The sequence below is a fragment of the Medicago sativa genome, chromosome 8, assembly GCF_051527215.1.
Source record: "Medicago sativa cultivar Bolivia chromosome 8, Bolivia_mono, whole genome shotgun sequence".
Taxonomy (NCBI): domain Eukaryota; kingdom Viridiplantae; phylum Streptophyta; class Magnoliopsida; order Fabales; family Fabaceae; genus Medicago; species Medicago sativa.
Genome location: NC_140756.1, coordinates 62,212,002 through 62,235,333, shown reverse-complemented (window position 1 = coordinate 62,235,333; position 23,332 = coordinate 62,212,002). Strand labels below are relative to the sequence as shown.

Genomic DNA, 23,332 nt, shown 5'->3' with positions numbered 1-23,332 from the left:
CCATTAAGTTACTTTTTGGGGCTTGAAGTATTATCTTCAAGTGATGGCTTGTTTCTCTCACATGCTAAGTATTCTTCTGATCTTGTCTCTCGAGCAGGTCTCCCTGATTGTAAAATCGAACACACTCCTCTTGAACCCAACGTTCGATTTACTCTTCAAGATGGTACTTTACTTAATGATGCTACTCTTTACCGACAGCTCGTAGGTAGTCTGATATACCTCACTGTTACTCGGCCGGATATTTCATATGTTGTTCATATGGTTAGTCAATTCATGACTTCTCCACGTACCACACATTATGCAGTTGTCCTTCGGATTATTCGATATATCAAGTGTACCTTATTTTATGGTCTTAATTACTCAACTACATCCCCATTAATTCTTAGAGCCTACTCTGATGCTGATTGGGTTGGTGATTCTAGTGATCGTCGTTCCACTACTGGTTTTTGTATTTTTCTTGGAGATTCTCTTATATCTTGGCGTAGCAAGAAACAAACATTGGTGGCTCTCTCTAGCACCAAAGCTGAATATCATGCTCTTGCTGATAATACTTCTGAGATATTGTGGCTTCTTTGGCTTCTTGCTGATTTAGAGACATCACAGTCATCACCAACTGACCTATATTGTGATAATCGCAGTGTCATTCAAATTGCCCATAATGATGTTTTCCATGAGCGAACCAACATATTGATATTGATTGTCACTTCATTCGTCAACATCTTCTCCATGGTGAACTTCATCTTATCTCCATTGGCATGCTTGACCAGCCGACTGATTTGTTCACAAAACCTCATTCTCCAGGACGTTTCCGCACCTTAGTGTCCAAACTCAAGTTGATTGAAGATCCACCCACTTGAGTTTGAGGGGGATCTTAAGATATATTATGATTCTCCATTTATTGTAATTATATTGTAATTATGCTAGGAATAATTATTATTTAGGCTTAATTAGTCCCCGAGTCCCTTAACTTAATTGTTTGTACCAAATTGGTCCCGTAAATTTAATTTGTACCAAATTGGTCCTCAAAGTTTTGCTCCGTAACCACTTTAGGTCCTTTCTGTTAGTTTTGCTCAAAAAACATTAACTCATGTATGTGAAATACCCAAAATACCCTTAATGCCAAATTAAAAATCACAATTTATTCTCAAAAATTCTAAAAAATTGAAAAATTATTTTTCAAAAATAAAAAAAATTCTAAAATTAATTTTCAAAAATAAAAAAAATTCATAAAAATTTGAAAAAGAAATCAGGAATTTTTTTTTTTAAAATCTGGAAATGTTTTTTTACGGATTTAGTCAAAATGGATTTTTGTTAATTATAATTCAGATTTTTTTCAATATTAAAAAGATTTTACAAAATACAGGAAATTAAATATTCAAAATAGAAAAAAAGCAAAATTTCAAAATTTTACAAAAAAGGTCAGATTTTTTTTCGAAAAAAGTTTTTTAAATTCCAGAATTTTTCGAAAAAAATTTAATATTCCTGAATTTTTTTCAAAAAAGGTCAGATTTTACAAAAAAGTTTTTTAAATTCCTGAAGTTTTTCGAAAAAAATTTAATATTCCTGGATTTTTTTTTCAAAAAAGGTCAGATTTTACAAAAAAGTTTTTTAAATTCCTGAATTTTTCGAAAAAAATTTAATATTCCTGAATTTTTTTCAAAAAAGGTCAGATTTTACAAAAAAGTTTTTTAAATTCCTGAATTTAAAAAACTTTTTTTCGAAAAAAAATCTGACCTTTTTTGTAAAATTTTGAATATTAAATTCCTGAAATTTGTAAAATCTTTTTAATATTGAAAAAAATCTGAATTATAATTAACAAAAATCCATTTTGACTAAATCCGTAAAAAAACATTTCCAGATTTTTAAAAAAAAAATTCCTGATTTTTTTTCAAATTTTTTAGAATTTTTGAAAATTAATTTTCCAATTTTTTAGAATTTTTTTTTATTTTTGAAAATTAATTTTACAATTTTTTAAATTTTTTTTGATTTTTTTTATTTTTGAGAATAAATTGTGATTTTTAATTTGGCATTAAGGGTATTTTGGGTATTTCACATACATGAGTTAATGTTTTTTGAGCAAAACTAACAGAAAGGACCTAAAGTGGTTACGGAGCAAAACTTTGAGGACCAATTTGGTACAAATTAAATTTACGGGACCAATTTGGTACAAACAATTAAGTTAAGGGACTCGGGGACTAATTAAGCCTATTATTTATGTGTAATTATTTTTTGGCTTAATTCGATATTTGGTCCCCTAACTATTTTGTTGTTTTCGTTTTGGTCCCATAAGTTTTAAAATCAACAATTTGGTCCCTCAATTTTTGCTTCAGTTTTCAAAATGGTCCTTTCCGTCAAATAAGTAACTGTCGTTATTCTTTTCCGTCAAATTCCATTTTTCACATTTTCAAAAAAAAAAAAACAAAAAAAAAATTCTTCTCTCTCACGACAACAACAACACCAACACCAAAAATGATCTTCTTCTCTCCAAAAATTACAGCATAACCATCACACTCCTTCATCATCTTTTCCGTCGCTGCTTTCTCTTTTCCTCTTCTCATCTCTTTTGCTGTTTTCAACATTGTTACTGGTGGCAATAGCTGCATTAGAACCGGCGACAGCGACACTGGTAGAAGAGGGTTGTCCTTTAATCAAACGAATCTAAATCGAAATATGGATTTGAAAACAAACAAACCCATATCCATTGTCACCATTTTCTTCTTCTACTAACGAATCTGAATCAATCAATATTCTTCACAATCAAAATCAAAATAAAAAACGGATCAAAATAGAAGAAGGGTAAGGGCATGAGGATTGAAGAGATTGGTGGCGAATCAAAACAAAAAACAAATCTTCATCTTCTCCCCTTTTATCTTCTCCCCTTTCCCAAAACAAACACGAAGTAGAAGCTGAAATCGAATGGAGTTGAAGCAGAAATCAAACCAGGAATTTATATAAAGGAAATGGATCTGTTACGATTTTTCCTGCATATTTGTTGAGATGCCAAACACGAACCAGAACCTTAAAATGGATACCAGAAATCAATCGAACAAAAAGAAGAAAAAATTGGGGTTTGAGGAAAAAAAAGAAGAGAGTTTGATGAGGATTTTTGGGAGCAAAAAGAAGAAATCAATCGGAAAAAAAATGGGTATGTTTCTTCAAATCAAACAAAATCAAATTGGGGTTAAAAAGAATTTGAATGGTTTTTTTTCTGGTTTTTATTCCTTCTGGGTTTTGCTTGAAGTTTTTTATGAAGATATGAATATGATTGATGAAGATGGAGAAGAGAAAGATGAAGAAGATGAAGAAAAGAAAAAAAAAAGTTACGTGTTGGTGGTACATCGTAAGATAAAATAGACATTCGTAACGGTTCTCTCTCTTAAAAAAAATCAAATGGTTTAAATTAAAATAATTAATAGGATCTATGGTGGACCACTCTGTATGTTGGTCCACTGTAGACATTTGGGGTTAGAGTTAATGGTTAGGGACCATTTTGAAAACTGAAGCAAAAATTGAGGGACCAAATCGTTGATTTTAAAACTTATGGGACCAAAATGAAACAACAAATTAGTTAGGGGACCAAATATCGAATTAAGCCTTATTTTTTTGTTTATTTGTCTCCAATCCTATAATATAAATAGGACAACCTACTTGTACTTGAGACACACAATGAAATGCAAATGTTCTTTTATATCTTTCTGAGTTTCTACACTAGGTTCTCCAATCAAACGTCGTGTGGGGCTTTGCTATCACTGATGGTTCGATTGATTTTGTGTGTTCTTCTTTATGCTATTTCGATGTGATCATCCTTAGTTCATTCTTTCAACGCGGTTCTCCAAGATCTCGAGGTTTTGCATGTGGGTTTTTTTAGCTCGAAATGGCTTTGGCTTTGTGATCTGGACGTGTTTTTGTGTTTCAAATTGTTTGATGGCCTTTGATGCTTGTTGTCGTACTGATTCATAGCAGTGAGTTGTTTCGTGGATCTATTTTCCTATTGGTTGTCGGGTTCATTCGTCAGTCTTCAAGGTTTGAGTCGTGTGGGACTCGAAATTGGTTTGGTTCTCTAAGGGTTCATTCGTCAGTCTTCAAGGTTTGAGTCGTGTGGGAATCGAAATTGGTTTGGTTCTCTAAATATTCACACAATGCTTTTTTTTTTTTGCAATATGGTTTCGCTCTCATACGTCGGTTCGATGGATTATGCTTTTAGTGCAGGCTTTTCATCGTGGATATTTTTTATAATAAATTGGAATTTTTTTATGGGAAATAATTTGGTATGGTAAAACGTAAAATGTGAGAGTGCAATGGGCGTTTTCATCCTGATATAGCAACCCTAAATCAATAAATAACATTTTTATAATTAATTTTTATTAAGAATATAAATCTCAAGTAAAAAGTTTTATAGGTCTTCAAATTCATATCATCTTTTAACTTACAAAAATTCATATATCATCTTCGAACAAGAAAGTAAAAACTTCAAAAATAAAATTCTTAAGGTTCTACAAAAAGATTGTATTTCGATGTTTGATGAACATAAAAATTAAAGCCCAAAAATTGAGTTTGAAGAATACATAAACCACAACCTAAAGCATTACTGGTTGTTAGTTTTTTAACCCATACATTCAAGTAAAAAAGTCCAAAAATTGAAATCAACAATTTGTTTTTAAGATGAATATGATTATTTGTTATAGGTTGGTTAATGATTATTGTAAGTGTTGGAAATTAAGTGTGAGTGATTATATCTCACATCGACTAGAAATGGAGGAAACATTGGATATATAAGATAGTAGACCCATATACCTCATGCCTTAAGGTTTTGGGTGGAGATGTGGTGTCAAGTTTCTTAGTGGTTCTGAACATTTAGTCTGTTGCCGCTCTCTAGATTCCCTCACAAACTGGTATCGAGTCATGGTTAACCTTGAGAGTCCATCTTTGCTCCATTTGCCTTTGCTCCATTTAACCCATTTACCATCATGGATGTGGACATGTAGCAAAATAGTATCCAACAGTTGAAATTAAAAAGGCAACAATAAACAAACGAGTCCATCTTTGCTCCATTTGTTTTTGCTCCATTTACCCCATTTACCATCATGCATGTGTGACTTGTGGCAAAATAGTATCTAACGGTTGAAATTAAAAAGGCAACAATAAACAAACACACATGTGATCATCAAATCCCTAAATTCCAAAACTACCAGCCTCTCACTCTCTCACTTCACCTTCAACAATTAAATCCATCGGAAAAAGCCACAAACCCACCGCCGGAAAACCCTCCTCCGCGTCGGAATCTCGCCAGGATCGCAAATCATCCTTTGGAATGAGTGGTTCACCGAAGAAAGGAGGTCACAGAGGAAAGTTCAAATGGATCGAATCTGATCATCTTCAGATCGAAGCAGAAAACGGAGCTGCTTTGGATTTTAAGGATCCCAATTTCGAAGATTATGAAGAGATCATCGTCACTGACACCGTCACCGCCACTGTTACAGTTTGATTGCGGTGGTTATGTTCTGTTACTAGTTATTTAAATAAAGTAGTTTGAATTGAATAATGTGAATTGTGAAAGTGAGATTACGAAGAAATGTGTTGGAGTTTGCATAATCTAGATTTAGATTTATGTTTATATGATTTTCTATATGGTTTTGTAAATTAATTGGTGATATAAAAGTAGTTTAAAGTTTGTATGATTATTCGAATTTGTTTGGCTGGTGTTTGGATTTTTACAAGAAATTTGCATGAAAATTTGCTGAGATTTAGTGGTATATACACTGTCCGATGGATTTCATTGTTGAGGATGAAGTGAGAGAGTGAGGGGATGAGGGTAGTTTTGGAGTTTGGGGATTTGATGATCACATGCGTTTGTTTATTGTTGCCTTTTTAATTTCAACCGTTAGATACTATTTTGCCACAAGTCACACATCCATGATGGTAAATGGGGTAAATGGAGCAAAGACAAATGGAGCAAAGATGGACTCTAAGCTTGATGGGGAAGTGGGAGCGGGATCACAGTGTGGATCAACTCAGTGATGCGGGTGAGTCGCATTTGAGGGGAAGATTGTTGGAAATCAAGTGTGAGTGATTATGTCCCACATCAACTGGAAATGGAGAAAACGTTGGATATATAAGAGAGTATACCCATATACATAATGCCTTAATGTTTTGGGTGGAGATGTGGTGTCAAGTCTCTTAGTGGTTATGGACATTTATCGAGTCCTGGTTAAGCTTGATGGGGGGTGGGAGCAGGATCCTATGTGGATCAACTTAGTGATGTGGGTGAGTCACATTTAAGGAAAAGATTGTTGGAAATCGAGTGTGAGTGATTATGTCCCACATCAACTGGAAATGGAGAAAACGTTGGATATATAAGAAAGTAGACCTATATACATAATACATTAAGGTTTTTGGTGGAGATGTGGTGTTAAGTCTCTTAGTGGTTATGGACATTTGGCCCATTGCCGCTCCCTAGACTCCTTGGACTCCCCAATAAGTTGTTGAAAATCTGCATTGAATTAGTGTAGAGAAATGTCCCACGTCGGAGAATGGGAAGAAATATGCAAAGACTTGACCATATAAATAAAAGCCTTGTGATCATTGATTATAGTGGAATTCTTTTCAGTGGCTCTGTTCATGGATTAGTCAGCACATTATTGGATACCAAGTTAAATATTGTGACGTTTTTCATTCTGTCTTTTACTATTATTGTCATTATTCTCACATCCCGTTATAACAAACTGGTATCAGAGTTGGTTAGGATATGTTCGGCGGAAACGCTGGTTGGAGGTAAAAAATTTGAAAGTCGGCAAGTTCACTGGGAGGAATAATTTCACTTTGTAGTAGATCAAGATTCGGGTGTTGCTTAAGCAGTAGGATCTAGGGACACCTTTGTTAAAGCCTGCACCAAATCCTCTACATGCTGATATCGCCACTCAGGAGGAGAAGGCACATTCTACATTACTCCTTGCTTTGGAAGATCATATTATCACTGAGGTTATTGAAGAGGATAATGTTGTCTGTTTGTGGTGTAAGTTAGAGAGTCGATACATGACGAAGAGCTTAACTAAAATGTTTCTCTTGAAGCAACGTATGATCAATCTGCGTATGCAGAAGGTATGTCCTTGAGAGAACATCTAGATCAATTGAATTCAATATTATTATATCTACAATATATTGATATTAAGATTGATGATGAGAATGATGCCTTAATTCTATTAGTTTCTTTACCATTGTCATATGAGAACTTTAGGGATTCTTTCATTAGTGGTAAAGATTCATTGTCTCTGGAAAAAGTTAGGTCTACCATTCACACTAGAGAACTGCGACATAGTTGTAGTGGCACTGTTTCAGATGGTCAGGTTGTTGGGCTAGTAGCAAACAACAATCAGGGATATGGTAAATCAAGGGAAAATAAGTTGTATAAGAAACCAGTAAGTAGGGGTCTGAAATCGACTGATATTTACAATTACTGTAAGGAAAAGGGGCATTGGAAGAATGATTATCCCAAGAAGAGGTAGATACAACAACAGAAGACATCAAGTGTTGACATTGTTGCGAGAATGGTACACATTCTGGAGCGTCTTATCATATTTGTCTGAGAGAATGATTTTCAACCTATGAGCAATTAGATGGTGGCAATATTGTTATGGACAATAGTTATGCCTACAAGGTGGTTAGGATGAGCTCTATTAAGATTAGGACTCAATCATAAACTTTAATAAATAAAATTTATCTAATTTTGTAAATAGAACTTATGCATACATCGACCATTCTTTTTTAGTTCTTCATGAAAAATCATTTCAACCAAATGTCTATGATGACTAATCTCGTGGATGTCACAATCTCCTTGAGTTACAAATATGCTTAGAGAGTGAACATTGAAAATGTTTTGGCGGTATTGGTGTTCTTGTGTGGATTATATATTATTACTTCATGGTCATTCATATGTTCATTATTTTATTTTATTTTTAGCAAGACGAGGAACTTCTAAGTGTTAAGGCAAAATCCGTAAATGATTTTAAAGATGACAAACCTTGATGATTAAGGAATTAATGGACTTTGATTAGTTTCTTGGTATTTAATTTGTGTTCTTGAGTGTTTAACTAAGATAGGAACAAAATATAAATCAATCCATGAAGCAAGTAATCAAAGGACATTTAGCTTTATGAACCTACTCAGAGTTCAGAAAGTTGGCTCAGAAAGCTACTCATAGTTTAGAATGTTCAGCATAGTTCAGAAGGTTGTTCTTGTACAAGCCCAGAAGCTCAAGAACATTATCAAGAACATGTAAGGCATGTGTGACATAAATAAATATCCAGTAAAGTACATTGACTTTGATAAATCAAGGAATAAAGGCCATTATAATTTTAAAATCAAAAAGGATCTTCAAAGTTCATTTAAGACTATGAACATTTGAAGTACTAGGAATATTTCATTAAGAATACAATCTTAGATGTTACATACACTGCACTTCATTGACGTTTCACTATTAGGATTTGATTACAACAAATGGGAGTCTTACAAATCATCCTAAGTGAAACAAAGGATCATTCTGAAGTTCAGAAAGTTTAGTTCAACACATGATTAAGACTGTGAACAGTACAATAGGTGAAAAGTGAAAGCAAACGCAAAAAACAAGATCTAGTCTCATTCAATTAGAATTGGACACGTATGGGATTTCGTATAGTACATGGACCAGAGAAATCCCCCAGAATCATGGGCATGAAGATGCATATCCACTTTCCTCTCTCTTGCATGCATTCCATGAAAAATCTGGAAAGGCATTGTCCAGCAACATTCTGAAGTATGTACAAAGAGCATACTCATGGACAAAGCCCATAAATTCATCTGACACATATATGATGAACCCATGAACAATATCCTGATGAGCACAACAAAATTCTCAAGTATGCTGAAGAACATAACAACATTCTGAAGTATCCTGTTGAAACCCAGAAACATTCTAAAGTTCAGAATGTTGAGCCAAACTTTCAAGTAGAAATTGGTGGGCCCAAGGACACGTGTCACAAGATGATTCGATACATCCTAACAACTACAAGAGTTCAAGAAACTCTATAAAAGATGCGGAAGCTTCTACAGTGAAGTATACAACTTACAAGCATACAAAAACAACTTATTAAAAGTGTTTTAAGTTTCATAGAAAATTGATTTCACAAATCAACTCTAAAGATATGGGTGCACCTAAACCCCCGAAAGTGTCGTTTAGAGATATTCTTATAGAAGTTCAAGGGGCTACCCTTATGAAGGAGAAGGTGGATTTGATAGAGAAAGTACTCATGAAAGTCACACTTGAAGGAGGAAATCGCCTACTACCGAAAGTAACTATGGATGACAGTTGGTTTAAGGAATTGTGCAACCATTGGAAGGATTCTTTAGTTGTAAAACTCCTTGGCAAGAATGTGGGTTACCATTTTATGAAGGATCACTTGAGTAAGATGTGGAAGCTCACTGGAGGCTTCGAGATAATGGATATTTACAATGGATTTTATATGGTTAAGTATATTTTATTGGCAGCTAGAGGGAAGATAATTTCTGAAGGACCATGGATGTCGTTTGATCATTATCTGGCAGTGGCACAATGGACCCATGATTTCGCTTCTCCTCATGCTAAGGTTGGAAAAACCTTGGTGTGGATTAGATTCCCGGGTCTGAATATCTTATATTATGATGAAAGTGTGCTTCTAGGTCTAGCATCAATTGTGGGCACTCCGATGAAGGTCAATATGAATACTTTGAATGTAGAAAGGGATCGTTTTGCTAGAATATGTGTGGAGATTGACTTGACATTACCAGTGTTTGGCAAAATCAACGTGAATGACCACTGGTATAATGTCCAATATGAAGGCCTCCATATTATCTGTGGGAGATGTGGTTGCTATGACCATTATATCTAGGATTGTAAGGAAACACCTACCATATGTAATCCGACGGTTGTTCCAAAGGTGGCAGAAACTATGGGGCTGACCAACACAAGAGTTACTAACGATGAAACGACTGGCGAGCAAAGCAGGGAATCTGATGTTGTTCCTGCTATGACTTCAGAGGAATCAAATAATGTACATGGTGACTGGTTGGTAGTTCAGAGGAAAAAATAGAATAAAAAATCAGTACTAGTGAAAACAAATCAGTAGCTACTAACGTACATTAGCAATCAGGACACACTAAAGGAAAAGGATTCTCTATTTCCTCAAAGGGTGCTCGTATGCCAAACCACCAACAATATACGGGTTCTAATAACACTGAAACAAATACTAAAAAACACATGTTTGAGAAGAGTGGAGTTGTTCCTGAAACCCTCCAGTTTATCTCCAAAAGGGAATCACGCGCCGAGGACAAGCAAATCAACACTACAAGTCAGCAGATCCTTATTGGGTCGAGGAACAAGATATGGCCAAGTTTCAAGGTATCCAACGCTCTTTGGAGAGGGTCAACTCAGCTAGACTTATTTATCTTTAAAGAGATCTTCATAAAGAATATGATGAAATTCTTGCCCAACAGGAGATTTATTGGTATCAGAAATCAAAGGTGGATTATATTAAATTAGGGGACCAAATTCTTCCACACCAAGACAATTATTAGGCATAAGCGGAACAAAATTCACGGCCTTCATATTGCCAATGGTTTTTGGTGTAATGATGATAATATCCTGAAGGAGGAAGAGTTATCCTTCTTTAAAAGTCTTTTTTGTTCTCATTACTCAGTTCTCCCTTCGAATTTGGAAGACTTATTGGTGGCTTCTACCTTCAATGAAGAAGCTCAGTTGTGCTTGACATATCAGGTTACGAAGGAAGAGGTGGCCTATGTGTTGAATCAGATGCACCCTTTCAAGGCACCAGGACCCGATGGGTTCCAAGGTATATTTTTTAAGCAGTATTGGCATATAGTTGGTGAGGATGTTGTTCACCTTATTTCATAAGCCTTTATGACAGGTACTTTTGATTCATCCCTCTCAGAAACCCTTATAGTTTTGATCCCTAAAGTGGATTGCCCTCAAAATTTTAAGGAATTTCGACCTATCAGCTTATGCAACACTATTTATAAGCTCATTACAAAAATCGTGGTAAACAGATTGCATCCCTACTTGTATCAGATAGTTGGACCACACCAAAGTAGTTTTTTCTGGTAAAAGGACAACTAATAATGTTATTATTCTTCAAGAAGCAATTCATTCAATGCGGAAATCAAAACGGAAGAAGGGTGATATGTTTTTAAGATCGGCCTGGAAAAGGCTTATGATAATGTCAATTGGGATTTTTTGGAATTTTGTTTAAAGCGAAGCGGGTTCCTTGCCATAACTATCAAGTTGATCATGCATTGTGTTACCAGCTTGTCTATGTCTCTTCTTTGGAATGGGAAAAAATTTCCTTCCTTTTCCCCGACTAGAGGGTTGAGACAAGGTGATCCCTTATCTCCCTATTTGTTTGTTGTTTGCATGGAAACTCTATCTCAGATCATTAATAAAGAAGTAAACGATGGCAATTGAAATCATGTTAGGTTCTCTCGAACTCCCCCCCCCATCTCACATCTATTCTTTGTTGATGATGTTATCCTATTTGCGAAAGCTACTAATTCGCAAGCTAAAATTATAGTCGACATTTTGCAGCATTTTTCCAATTGTTCTGGCCTCAAGGTGAATATCATGAAATCCAAAGTCTTATTCTCTTCTTCCACTAGGATGGGGAAGATGGATTCAATTGTTGCTCGCATTGGGATTTAGCGCACTCTCTCGCTTGAAAAGTACTTGAGTTTTCATATGCGACATAGGCGCCTCCAATGTAGGGATTTCGAGTTTCTTGGGGAAAAAATTAGCCAGAAGTTGGCATCGTGGCTGAACAAACTATTAAATAAGGCGGGTTGTTTAACTTTTGTCAAATCTGTGTTGAATTCTATTCCCAATTATTATATGCAAATAGCTTGGTTGCCGTAAACAATTTGTGATTCTATTGATAAAATGGCTCCTATATTCCTGTGGAAGGGTAATCCTATTGGTGACATGCATCTAGTTGGTTGGCGCAAAATATTGAAACCAAAGAATCTAGGTGGGTTGGGATTCAGAAGGCGAATGAGGCTAATACGTTGTTGGGTAAGCTTGTTTGGAGCCTCCATCAAGAGTCTAATGCGCTTTTGGCTCAGGTTTTAAAGCATAAGTATGTTAAAGGGACATCTTTTCTTGACATGAATAAGAAATCGGGATCGAGTGTTTGTAACGCAATTATGAAATCTCTCTTTGTGCTTAAAGATGGTTTTGAATTTCGACTGGGCGAAGGAAGCTCCTCCTTTTGGTTCTTTAATTGGTCTACGAATGGGAAGCTAGCTGTAAAAGTTCCCTTTGTGGATATTCATGACCTGCAATCACAAGTTAAAGATGTTTATGTGAACGGGAGTTGGAATTTTAATTTTTTGTACATGAACCTCCCTTCAGAAGTGTGTGACCGATTGCAATCCTTTTCTCTCTGCTTGAAAGCTTTGGTGCTTGATCGTATTACTTGGAGAGGCAATTTAGATGGCATATACACTGCCAGGGATGGATACTAATGGGTAAATATAAATGTTTTTGTTCGTGATTCAACGGATAACATTTCTTGGAGCTGGATGTGGCATATCCCTGCTCCAGAGAAGCTGAAATTCTTCATTTGGACAACCCTTCATGAGTCCTTGCCTACGAGATCTTTATTGTGTCACTGTTGTATTATTCAAATGGATCTTTGCCCTCGGTGTAATAGATATACAGAGACAATTTTACATTGTTTGCGTGATTGTGAGTTTGCTGTTTTGTTTTGGAAATCATTGGGATTCGTATACCATGCCTTTTATCATGAGAATGTGGTGTATGAGTGGTTGTGTAGCGGTATACATAGGGCCATTATTTATACTTTCCTGGCTGCGTATTGGTGGTTGTGGCGCGCACAAAACAGTTTATACCTTGCAAATGAGGTTACTTCTCCCTACATCTTAAAACTCATAACTGTGAACTTTGCAAATTTACTAGCTCAATGTTTTCCAAAATCTAATCTGACTACTCAGATTATTTTGCTCGGAATATTGGTTTTTCTAATATTCTTCATGTTGAATTATTGGCAATGTATCATGGCTTGCGACTTGCTTGGGAGTTGGAAGTTACAAACTTGGTGTGTTATTCAAATTCGAAAACAAACATTAATTTAATCTTTACATCGATTAATGGTTGACACCATTATGCCCTGATCATTCGGAATATTCAGGAGCTCCTGGCAAGGGATTGGCAGGTTCGTGTTTTGCATAATCTAAGGGTGGGAAATGCGTGTGCAGATTATTTAGCTAAACTTGGTGCATGCAACCATGAGTCTTTCTGATCCATCAAGCACCCCTTACTAGAATCAATCTGCTCCTACTAGCTGATGATAGTGGGACCTTCTTTTCTAGATAGTTTTTTCTTTCTTTGTTTTTGATTTTTTCTTCTCCAGTTGTTCCAAAAAAATTATATATAATAGAATGACAATTATTATTTTTTAAAAACAAAGATAGCCTAGCAAGGAGCTAAGACTAAAATATATTAGCCAAAGAAAAAGGGAACCAATACAAGAAAAAAAAGAAGAGGGGGGCCAAACCAAAATATAAATTTAAAAATTACGCTAGTTTATTAGACAAGAATTCAATACTAAAATATAAATTGGAAATATTAAGCCTAGGGTTGTTCACGGTTGGTCTTGGATTGGTTTTGAAAGAAAAAAAATCATCTGATGCAAAGATAAATTATACACAATTAGATTTGATTTTGGTTAACTAATTTAAAAAGTTTGATGAGATTCGTTCGAATTTAATGCACTTAAATTTGGACCAGTTTTGGGTTATCTAAATAATAAAATTATAATTTGAATTATTATTTATATTATAACGACACATTAAAATAAAATGTTTGATGCAAAAGATAACTTATCATATATTCCCTCAAAAAAAAAAATAACTTATCATATATATTTAAAACATTTGAAATAGCACAAAAATATACTTTATTATACTAATAAGTTGGATTAAAAAAATCCAACTAACATTTAAATCGTATAAATTCTTAAAAATAAGAATACGAAATCATAAGCTTTAATAAATAAAAATGATCTAATTTGGTAAATAAAACTTGTGCATACATCGTTTTGGCAATATTGGTCTTCTTGTCCATGGATTATATATTATTACTTCATGATCATTCAAACAACCATTATTTTATTTTACCTTTACCAAGACAAGAACATCTAAGGTAGTGCTACCTCAAAAAATATTAAATCAAACGGAACTACAAAATAAAGAGGAGGGTGACATCAACCAAAACCTCATCAAAAGGTAAGAAACCTATAAATAGTTAAACCTAACAAATTTTTCACTAAACTATGTTGAATGAGCATAGTCCATATAGAAAAGACAGGATCAAACATATGCGAAAAAATATCCACACATTTGACATTGTATTACGAATATCATGTCAATCCTTTCTTTTCTATCCAAAGCGCTAGCCGTCGTGAAGGTGTTTCCATATTTAAAGAAAGTGTGAAAATATTCATATGCATTCTTGTTATTGATGATTGTTTAAAGGAATAAACACCAAAAATCAAAGAGCACAAATTTTGTTGACAAACAAAGTGTATACATAATATGTGTTTGAGTGTGAGGCAAGTCACTTATTTATACAAATAAAGCAAATATACGTTTATAATTTCAAATAGCATCCATTAGTATAAAACAAAATTATTATTTTAAAGATATCTATCAGTCTTGTATAATTTTCTAGAATATTATTCAGGGTATTAGTATTTAATACTGGATAATTGAAATCATTGAATCAAATTATAAAACATGCTCCGTACAAACATATCTTATGAAATACTAAAATTTTCCTTTTTTTTTTGTTCTTAAAAAAAATGGTAAATTCTAAATCATATTGATATTTGAATCGAGTATAAGTTAAGAACACATCTTATAAACTACTAAAATTCTATAGAAAATAAAAATAAAAATTCTGCTTTAGATTCTAGATCCTGTATGGATTTAAATTATTCCTATACATCACATTTCATAATATCCCTCAAAAAGATATTTTTATTATATATTATTATACTTATACATAAATAAACCGTAAATAACTTTTGTAGATTTGAATTCAAATAATAATATTGATAAAAACAAACAATAGAAAGGTATATTTTCACGCACAATCATACTTTTAAAATTACAGTATCATGATAATATTTTGATAGAAACAATATATACAATAAATTAGATAAGTAAATTTTAAATATAATATACATAATAAATTTAGAAATTATGCTAGTTTATTAGACAAGAATTCAATACCAAACTATAAATTGGAAATATTAAGCCTAGGGTTGTTCACGGTTCGTCTTGGATTGGTTTTGAAAGGCAAAAAAACTCATCTGATGCAAAGATAAATTATACACGGTTAGATTTGAGTTTGGTTGACTAAATTAAAAAGTTTAATGAGAATCGTTCGAATTTAATGCACTTAAATTTGGACGAGTTTTGGGTCGAATTTAATGCACTTAAATTTGGACGAGTTTTGGGTTATCCAAATAATTAAATTATAATTTGTATTATTATTTATATTATTATAACGACACATTAAAATAAAATGTTTGATGCAAAAGATAACTTATCATATATATATATATATATATTTAAAACATATGACATAGCACAAAAATATACTTTATTATACTAATCAGTTGGATCAAAAAAAATGAACAAACATTTAAATCGTATAAATTCTTTTTTTTTTTTTGAGGAAATTTAAAGCGTATACATTCTTAAAAATAAGAATACGAAATCATAAGCTTTAATAAATAAAAATTATCTAATTTGGTGAATAAAACTTGTGCATAGATCAACCATTACTTTTTAGTTCTTCATGAAAAATTATATCAATCAAATTTCTATGACGACTAAACTAGTGGATGTCGCAATCTCTTAGAGTTACAAATATGCTTGGAAGTTGGAGTGAACATTGAAAACGTTTTGGCGGTATTGGTCTTCTTGTCTATGGATTATATATTATTACTTCATGGTCATTCATACAACCATTATTTTCTTTTACCTTTACCAAGACAGGAACATCTAAGGTACTGCTACCTCAAAAAATATTAAATCAAAGGGAGCTACAAAATAAAGAGGAGGGGGACATCAACCAAAACCTCCTCAAAAGGTAAGAAACCTAAAACTAGGTAAACCTAACAAATTTTTCACTGAACTATGTCGAATGAAAATAGTCCATATGGAAAAGATATGATCGAACACAATCAAAATATTCTCCACACATTGGACATTGGATTACGAATACCATGTCAATCCTTTCTTGTCTCTCCGAAGTGCTAGCCCTCGTGAAGGTGTTTCCATATTCAAAGAAAGTGTGAAAATATTCATATGCATTCATGTTGTCGATGATTGTTTAAAAGAATAAACACCAAAAATCAAAGAGCACAAATTTTGTTGACAAACAAAGTGTATTCATAATATGTGTTTGAGTGTGAGGCAAGTCACTTATTTATACAAATAAAGCAAATATACGATTATAATTTCAAATAGGATCCATTAGTATAAAACAAAATTATTATTTTAAAGATATCTATCACTCTGGTATAATTTTCTAGAATATCATTCAGGGTATAATCGAAATCATTGAATGAAATTATAAAACATGCTCTGTACAAACATATCTTATGAAATACTAAAATTCTATTTTTTTTCTTAAAAAAAATGGTAAATACTAGATCATATTAATATTTGAATCGGGTATAAGTTAAGAACACATCTTATAAACTACTAAAATTCTATACAAAAAAAAAATAAAAAACCTGCTCTAGATTCTAGATCCTGTATGGATTTAAATTATTCCTATACATCACATTTTATAATATCCCTCAAAAAGATATTTTTATTATATATTATTATGCATAAATAAACCGTAAATAATTTTTGTAGATTTAGATTCAAATAAAAAAATTGATAAAAATAAACAATAGAAAGGTATATTTTCACGCACAATCATACTTTTAAAATTACAGTATCATGATAATATTTTGATAAAAAAATATATACAATAAATTAGATAAATAAATTTTAAATATAATATATATAATAAATTTAGAAATTATGCTAGTTTATTAGACAAGAATTCAATACCAAACTATAAATTGGAAATATATTAAGCCTAGGGTTGTTCACGGTTCATCTTGGATTGGTTTTGAAAGAAAAAAAAACTCATTTGATGCAAAGATAAATTATACACGGTTAGATTTGAGTTTGGTTGACTAATTTAAAAAGTTTGATGAGAATATTTTGTTTTCCACGGGGCTGAAAGTATTTTGTAATTCAAATTTGTTTTCACACTTTTGTTTATATCCAGTTCACTGTGTGTTAATAGATAGTAAATTTTTAAATTGGAAGATTAAATATTGATGGGTTAAAAAAAACATGACATCATAATTGGATTAGAAACTAATATACATAATTTTATGCCTTTCCGTGATTAACATTTGTGTACTAGTAAATATGAATTTTACAAGGCTTACCAATGAGACAATGAGTGTTGGCCCGAACTCTTGGAACTCCCTTCGGTCAATTGTGTGTTGATTTGGAGTATTTATATATTTGTAGGCCCCCCTTTTCTTTGCAATCAGAATGTCCATCTTTACCCCTTGTTGTCAAATTGTAATTTTATTTACATTTTTAAGAGAACCAGTGGTTTGTTTTTTGAGACAGATTATAGGAAGAAAATTGATTGTGATACAGCCCGTTGTTTCAACCATGCCACTCAATGTCTACTCAATAAAAAAAATAAAGAAAAAATAAATAAATGACTTGTGCGGCAAGCAAAGCAAGTAAAAAAAGAGGCGCGAAATTTCAAAATCTGGGCAACACAGTAGCGTGAGTTAACTCACGCTAGTGTTATCTTCCTGCGCAAGTTAACTCACGCAACACTTACAACTAGCGTGAGTTAACTCACGCTCAGCCTTATCACCTACTGGAAAAAATGACGTAAGTTGCAGAAAAACCAGGAAAAAAGGATGAGTTTTGACTGTACATTACCTTTTCTTTGATGCTTGATGAACGTAGAAACTTGTTTCCTGACGATTTGCAATGATTTGGAGTGAAGATTATGACCCAAAAATTCGTACTTTTTGGGTTTTTGGAGGTGGAGGGAAAGAAAAAATGGCACTTTGTGCTTGCCTGCTGGGTTTTGAACGAAAAATGATACTTTGCGTGAGTTAACCCACGCTACGTGACTTAAGTCACGTAACGCATGTTAACTCACGCTACACATGTTAAGTTGCGTAGAGAAATGATATTTGTACAACCATTTTGCAACAAATTTTTGACAACTTTCTCTCTCATACTCACATTATGGTTTTATTCTCTCTCTTCCTTTTTCTTTCTCTATTAGGGGAATTAGTCACTTTAGTCCCTGAATAGGAAATGAGTCGTCACTTTAGTCCCTGAATGCAGATAAATTGCAAAATAGTCCCTGAATGTAGACTCTATTAGTCAATTTAGTCCTTGAATGCAGACTCCGTTAGTCAATTTAGTCCCTGAATGTAGACTCCGTTAGTCACTTTAGTCCCTGAAATTGACCAACAGAGTCTACCTTCAGGGACTGTTTTGCAATTTCTCTGCATTCAGGGACTAAAGTGACTATTCATTTCCTATTCAGGGACTAAAGTGATTAATTCCCCCTATTATTTTTGACCATTAGAAATAGAGGAAAATGAAGTTGTCATGAAAGTTGTTATCAATGGTTTGTGCCTGACTAATAAGACCTTATAATAAGGTTCTTATAATTGGAATCATTGCCTATATGTCACGTGCCTGACTAGGTACTTACCCGATGTAGTAAGTAATATTCTTATTTGATTTTGATAAAATGAAATAAAAAAACTCTTTAACGATAAATAATAGTCCATATTAAAAGATTTTTTTATATAGAAAAAATTCAACCAACGAAATTTGATCCAACTATATAGTAGTGACATGACAATCAAATATGACATTTTGCTTCATAGCACTACCGTGTCACAAAATTAATTTTAGCAGATTGTGGAAGATGAGCTGAAATCTCTATTTAATGAACATTTTCATTTATAAAAAGATATACACAGAGAATAAAATATTCTTTGTATTTGTATTTGTTTCATTTGTTGCAATTTGGAGAGAGATAGACACAAAAAAATTAATGATGGTGGGATCCACTTAGTGATAGGACCCACCACTTATTTTTTTTTGTCTATCTCTTTCCAAATTGCAACAAATGGAACTAATTACAAATGAAAATTTTAGTAGTTGAACAATTCCAACAAAAGCAATGAGAGAGAATAGAGCGTCTGAGAGAAACGGCCAACCTAGGGTTATCTTAGGGCAACCGCGCCGGAGCGTTTCACCAGCAGAGAGAGGGGGGGATAAGGGTCCAGCCAGGGTGGCAGATATTGGGGGGGGGGGGGGGGATGGGGGAAATTGGTCCGTGGTTAGGTCAAGGAAGAGGAAAGCGTCTCAACCGGAAGTGGGACGACGGGACAGGTCTAGGGATTCAGATGGTTTCAATAGCGCTAGGAATGGATAGGAAGCTCGACATTCTACAGTTTTTTCTATTGTTCTTCATCGGTCTTCAAAGGGATTGGCAGCAACGACTTTTTCTTTAGGTAACACAAGTAAATGCGCAACAACATCAAAGGCGATTTTGAACACAAAAGGTTTGGAACAGGAACGCGATGGTCATCATCAACAAGGCACAGACAACTCTGTAATCGGACGTAAGGTTTCTTATTATTTCACTAACTTCCTGGAATGCTTGCCTATTTATTTATTAAGACAGCAGTTTGAGGTATGCGGTATTATAACGGACGTTTTCATCACAAGACACCGCAATGCAAGAGGCCAGGTTTACGGATTTGCTCGCTTTTCACATGTCAAGAATTCAGATAAGTTATCTAAAGCTTTGAACGACATTTGGTTTGGTCATCTTAGGGTATGGGCAAGGGAAGCAAAATTTGATAGGTTTGCTGTAAACGACAAAAAGCCATTGGTTGTTTCTAAGACAGGCATGATCACGGGTGAGGATTTAGGACAGAAGAAGGAGGTGGTTAGGGTTACTGGGGAGGGAGAAAATATTGTGAGGAAAGGTGAGGGAGAGTCGACGAAAGGAAGGGGAAGAAGCGGGGAGGGAGAAAAAAATGTGAGAGTGGGAAGTATTGATGTGAAGGTTGGCGGTGAGGATGGAGCGAGGAAGGAGGCTTGGTCGTCGGTGTTGAGACCTGGAGATGGGATGAAGAAGGAGCTTAAGAGGAAGGAAGTATTGGTTTTGGACTTTGATAAGGAAGGGAAAGTTACTGGAACGGTGGAGGAGGACGATGACTTTGAACAACTGGTGACGAATAACGTGTCTGTTGAGAAGGGACATTTAGAGGACAAAGGCATGTTGGAGTATAAGTCTAATCGAGAGGATAATGATTGGGCTTCTTCTGGTATTGTGGCTACGGTGGTAGCAGAGGAAACTTTGTCGTCGGTGCAACACCGTGTTCAGGATGCAGGTTTTAAAAACGTCGAAGTTATTCCTATGGGAGGAGCGAAAGTGCTTCTTCGTTGTCGTAATAATGATGATATGCTGAAAGTTTTCAATGAAGCTATTCATTTTTTCGGTATATTTTTCACTTCTGTACAACAGTGGCGGCCAACGAACATTACATATGAGCGTGGAGCATGGGTTCGCGTTTATGGTACACCGTTAAATGCTTGGAACGTCGATTTTTTTAAATTATGTACCTCGGAGTGTGGCAAGTTTATGCGGGCGGATGAGTGTACATTGGAACGTGGCAGAGTTGACTATGCTCGCATACTTTTATCAACGACGTATCTGGAGGTCTTGAATAAAACTATGATGTTACTGGTTGATGGGCGAAAATACTCTATTAAATTGGTGGAAGAATATGGATGGAATTTGGGTGAGGACGCGTTTTTGACGGAGGAGGTTTTTGAGCCATGTTCTCACAATGCTGATGTTGAATCTGAATGTGCTGCTGGCCACGGCTAAGACGAGTTGGATGGAGACATCGATACGTTAATAGATGATATTCAAAAGGAATGGAGGGATCACGAGGCAAAGGCAGTGTCTGGGTTAAATAAAATTATTGATGGTAATATGGGAGGACACGTTGGACCAGCAGGTACAGCTGCTTGTGAAGACGTATGCATAAGTCAGATGGAGATATTAATTTACTTCCACTTACGATAGCTTCATCCAAGCAGGAGGAATTAAGGTACCAACCGAGTAATGATGTGCTAGATAATAAGGTAGGTTCTCAACACGTGAAGGCTAAGGTGGAGATTAAGAACAAAAGGAAAATAATTAGTGGTTTTCGACTGTCATCCAGCAATATCAAAAGAATAACACGGATGCCCGAGAATGACAGAAGGGAGATTTTGAAATTGCTCAAGAAACAATCGAAAGAACGCAAAGCAAGGCTTATAGCTCGTTCCTCAAAATCTAATAACTTGGATGTGGCTTTTCCATCAAAGGTATCTTCAAATAATTCTTCTTCATCTGTTAATAATGATTGGGAGCATTGGGTGTCGATTCAGGGTGGTTCGGAGGCGGCTGCAGTTGATGCTTCAGTGATAGGAGGTCTGATAGGTGTTAACTACAAAGGTGATAACAAAAATCGTTTTAATGTGCTATCTAAGGAAGGAAGGCGGGGTCTTAGGGAGGAAATTGGGAGGATTTTGGCGAAAGGGGAGTCGGGGGAGAGTGGGAGCGATTGTTAGGTGCTGGTGTGTGGGTGTTGGTGGTGGGGGGGAGGAGTTGTGTTTTTAATGAAGATTATTTCATATAATGTTAGGGGGTTAGGAGGGTTTGAGAAGCGAAGTGAAGTGAAGAGGTTGTTGATTGATAAAAAACCATTCGTTGTGCGTTTACAAGAGACTAAATTGTGTACGGTGGATGATTTGTTGGTGAAGGCTATTTGGGGTACTTCTTCGATGGGATACTCTTTTCAACCTTCTAATGGCGCTTCAGGGGGTCTATTGACGGTATGGGATTGTAATGTGGTTCAGGTGTGGTGGACGACTAGATTCCCTCATGTGTTGATAATCAGAGGTTGTGTTATACAAACTAATCAAGAGTTCATCATTGCAAATGTTTATGCTCCTTGTGATACGGCGATGAAGCAGGTTTTATGGGATCAACTTTTGAATTTTGCGGTGAATATTGGAAATGTCAATCTTTGTTTATGCGGGGATTTCAATTCTATCAGATCCATAGATGAGAGGAGGGGGCGTGGTTCGGTGTTCCGTCAACATGATTCATACATTTTTAATAAATTGATAGAAGATGGTTCTTTTGTTGATTTGCCGATTTGTGGTAGACTTGTTACCTGGTATCGTGGTGATGGGTATTCCATGAGCCGTTTGGATCGATTTCTGCTTTCTCATTCTTGGTGTGACAAGTGGTCGAATAGCATTCAGTTGGCAAACCAAAGGGGTCTCTCTGATCATGTCCCTTTGGATTTGTATGTGGATGAAGACAATTGGGGTCCTCGACCCTTTCGAATGTTGAAATGTTGGGCAGACTTACCTGGTTACGAGTCTTATGTGCGAGATAAATGGGTCTCTTACAACATTGAGGGTTGGGGTGCTTATGTGTTGAAAGAAAAGCTCAAAATGTTAAAAGGAAGTTTGAAGGAGTGGCATCACAATCACGCTCGGAACCTAGACTCTAGATGCGGCTCTCTAAAGGAGCGGATGTTGACTCTCGACATTAAAGGGGAGATAGAAATTCTTGACGAAGAAGAAGTAGATGAGATCCATAATCTTTCAGTCAATTTGCACTCATTGTCGCGCATTCAGACAAGTGTGTGTTGGCAGCAAGCACGGGTTAATTGGTTGCAAGAAGGAGATGCTAATACTAATTTTTTTAATGGTATCATGTCTTCACGGCGCCGTCATAATGCTATTCAGTTGTTACAGGTTGACGGTGTTCAGCTCGATGGAGTTCATAACATCAGAGGCGTTGTCTATAATTATTTTTCATCACATTTTCGAAAGACTCAAGTGGTACAACCTGGGTTGGAAAATATGCGGTTTCGTCAACTTTCGGTGCTTGAAGCTGGAAATCTAATTAGGCCTTTCACAGAAGACGAGGTAAAACAAGCAGTATGGGATTGTGATAGTTACTAGAGCCCTGGGCCGGATGGCATTAACTTTGGTTTTCTCAAGCAATTCTGGCTAATTTTGAAAGAAGATTTTATGCGTTTTATTTCCGAATTTCATTGTAACGGAAGATTGACAAAGGGGACCA

General features: G+C 34.8%; 1 protein-coding gene and 1 pseudogene across 1 annotated transcript; both read left to right on the top strand.

Moving 5' to 3' along the window:
• Positions 1 to 9,176: 9,176 nt before the first annotated feature.
• On the top strand, positions 9,177 to 10,153 carry LOC146900287 (uncharacterized; annotated as a pseudogene).
• A 9,334-nt stretch (positions 10,154 to 19,487) lies between these two features.
• LOC146900286 (uncharacterized) lies at positions 19,488 to 21,070 on the top strand. Its single transcript, XM_085736928.1, has 2 exons — positions 19,488 to 19,577; positions 19,655 to 21,070. Exons 1-2 carry the CDS (start codon positions 19,488 to 19,490, stop codon positions 21,068 to 21,070), a joined length of 1,506 nt encoding a protein of 501 aa, XP_085593054.1.
• The last annotated feature ends 2,262 nt before the right edge of the window (positions 21,071 to 23,332 follow it).

Bases quoted from the DNA above. Each gene is read 5' to 3' on its own strand.
- LOC146900286 (XM_085736928.1), top strand. From the start codon at position 19,488: ATGGGGGAAATTGGTCCGTGGTTAGGTCAAGGAAGAGGAAAGCGTCTC. The intron at 19,578-19,654 runs GTTTCAATAGCG...CGGTCTTCAAAG, and splicing joins CAGGTCTAGGGATTCAGATG to GGATTGGCAGCAACGACTTT.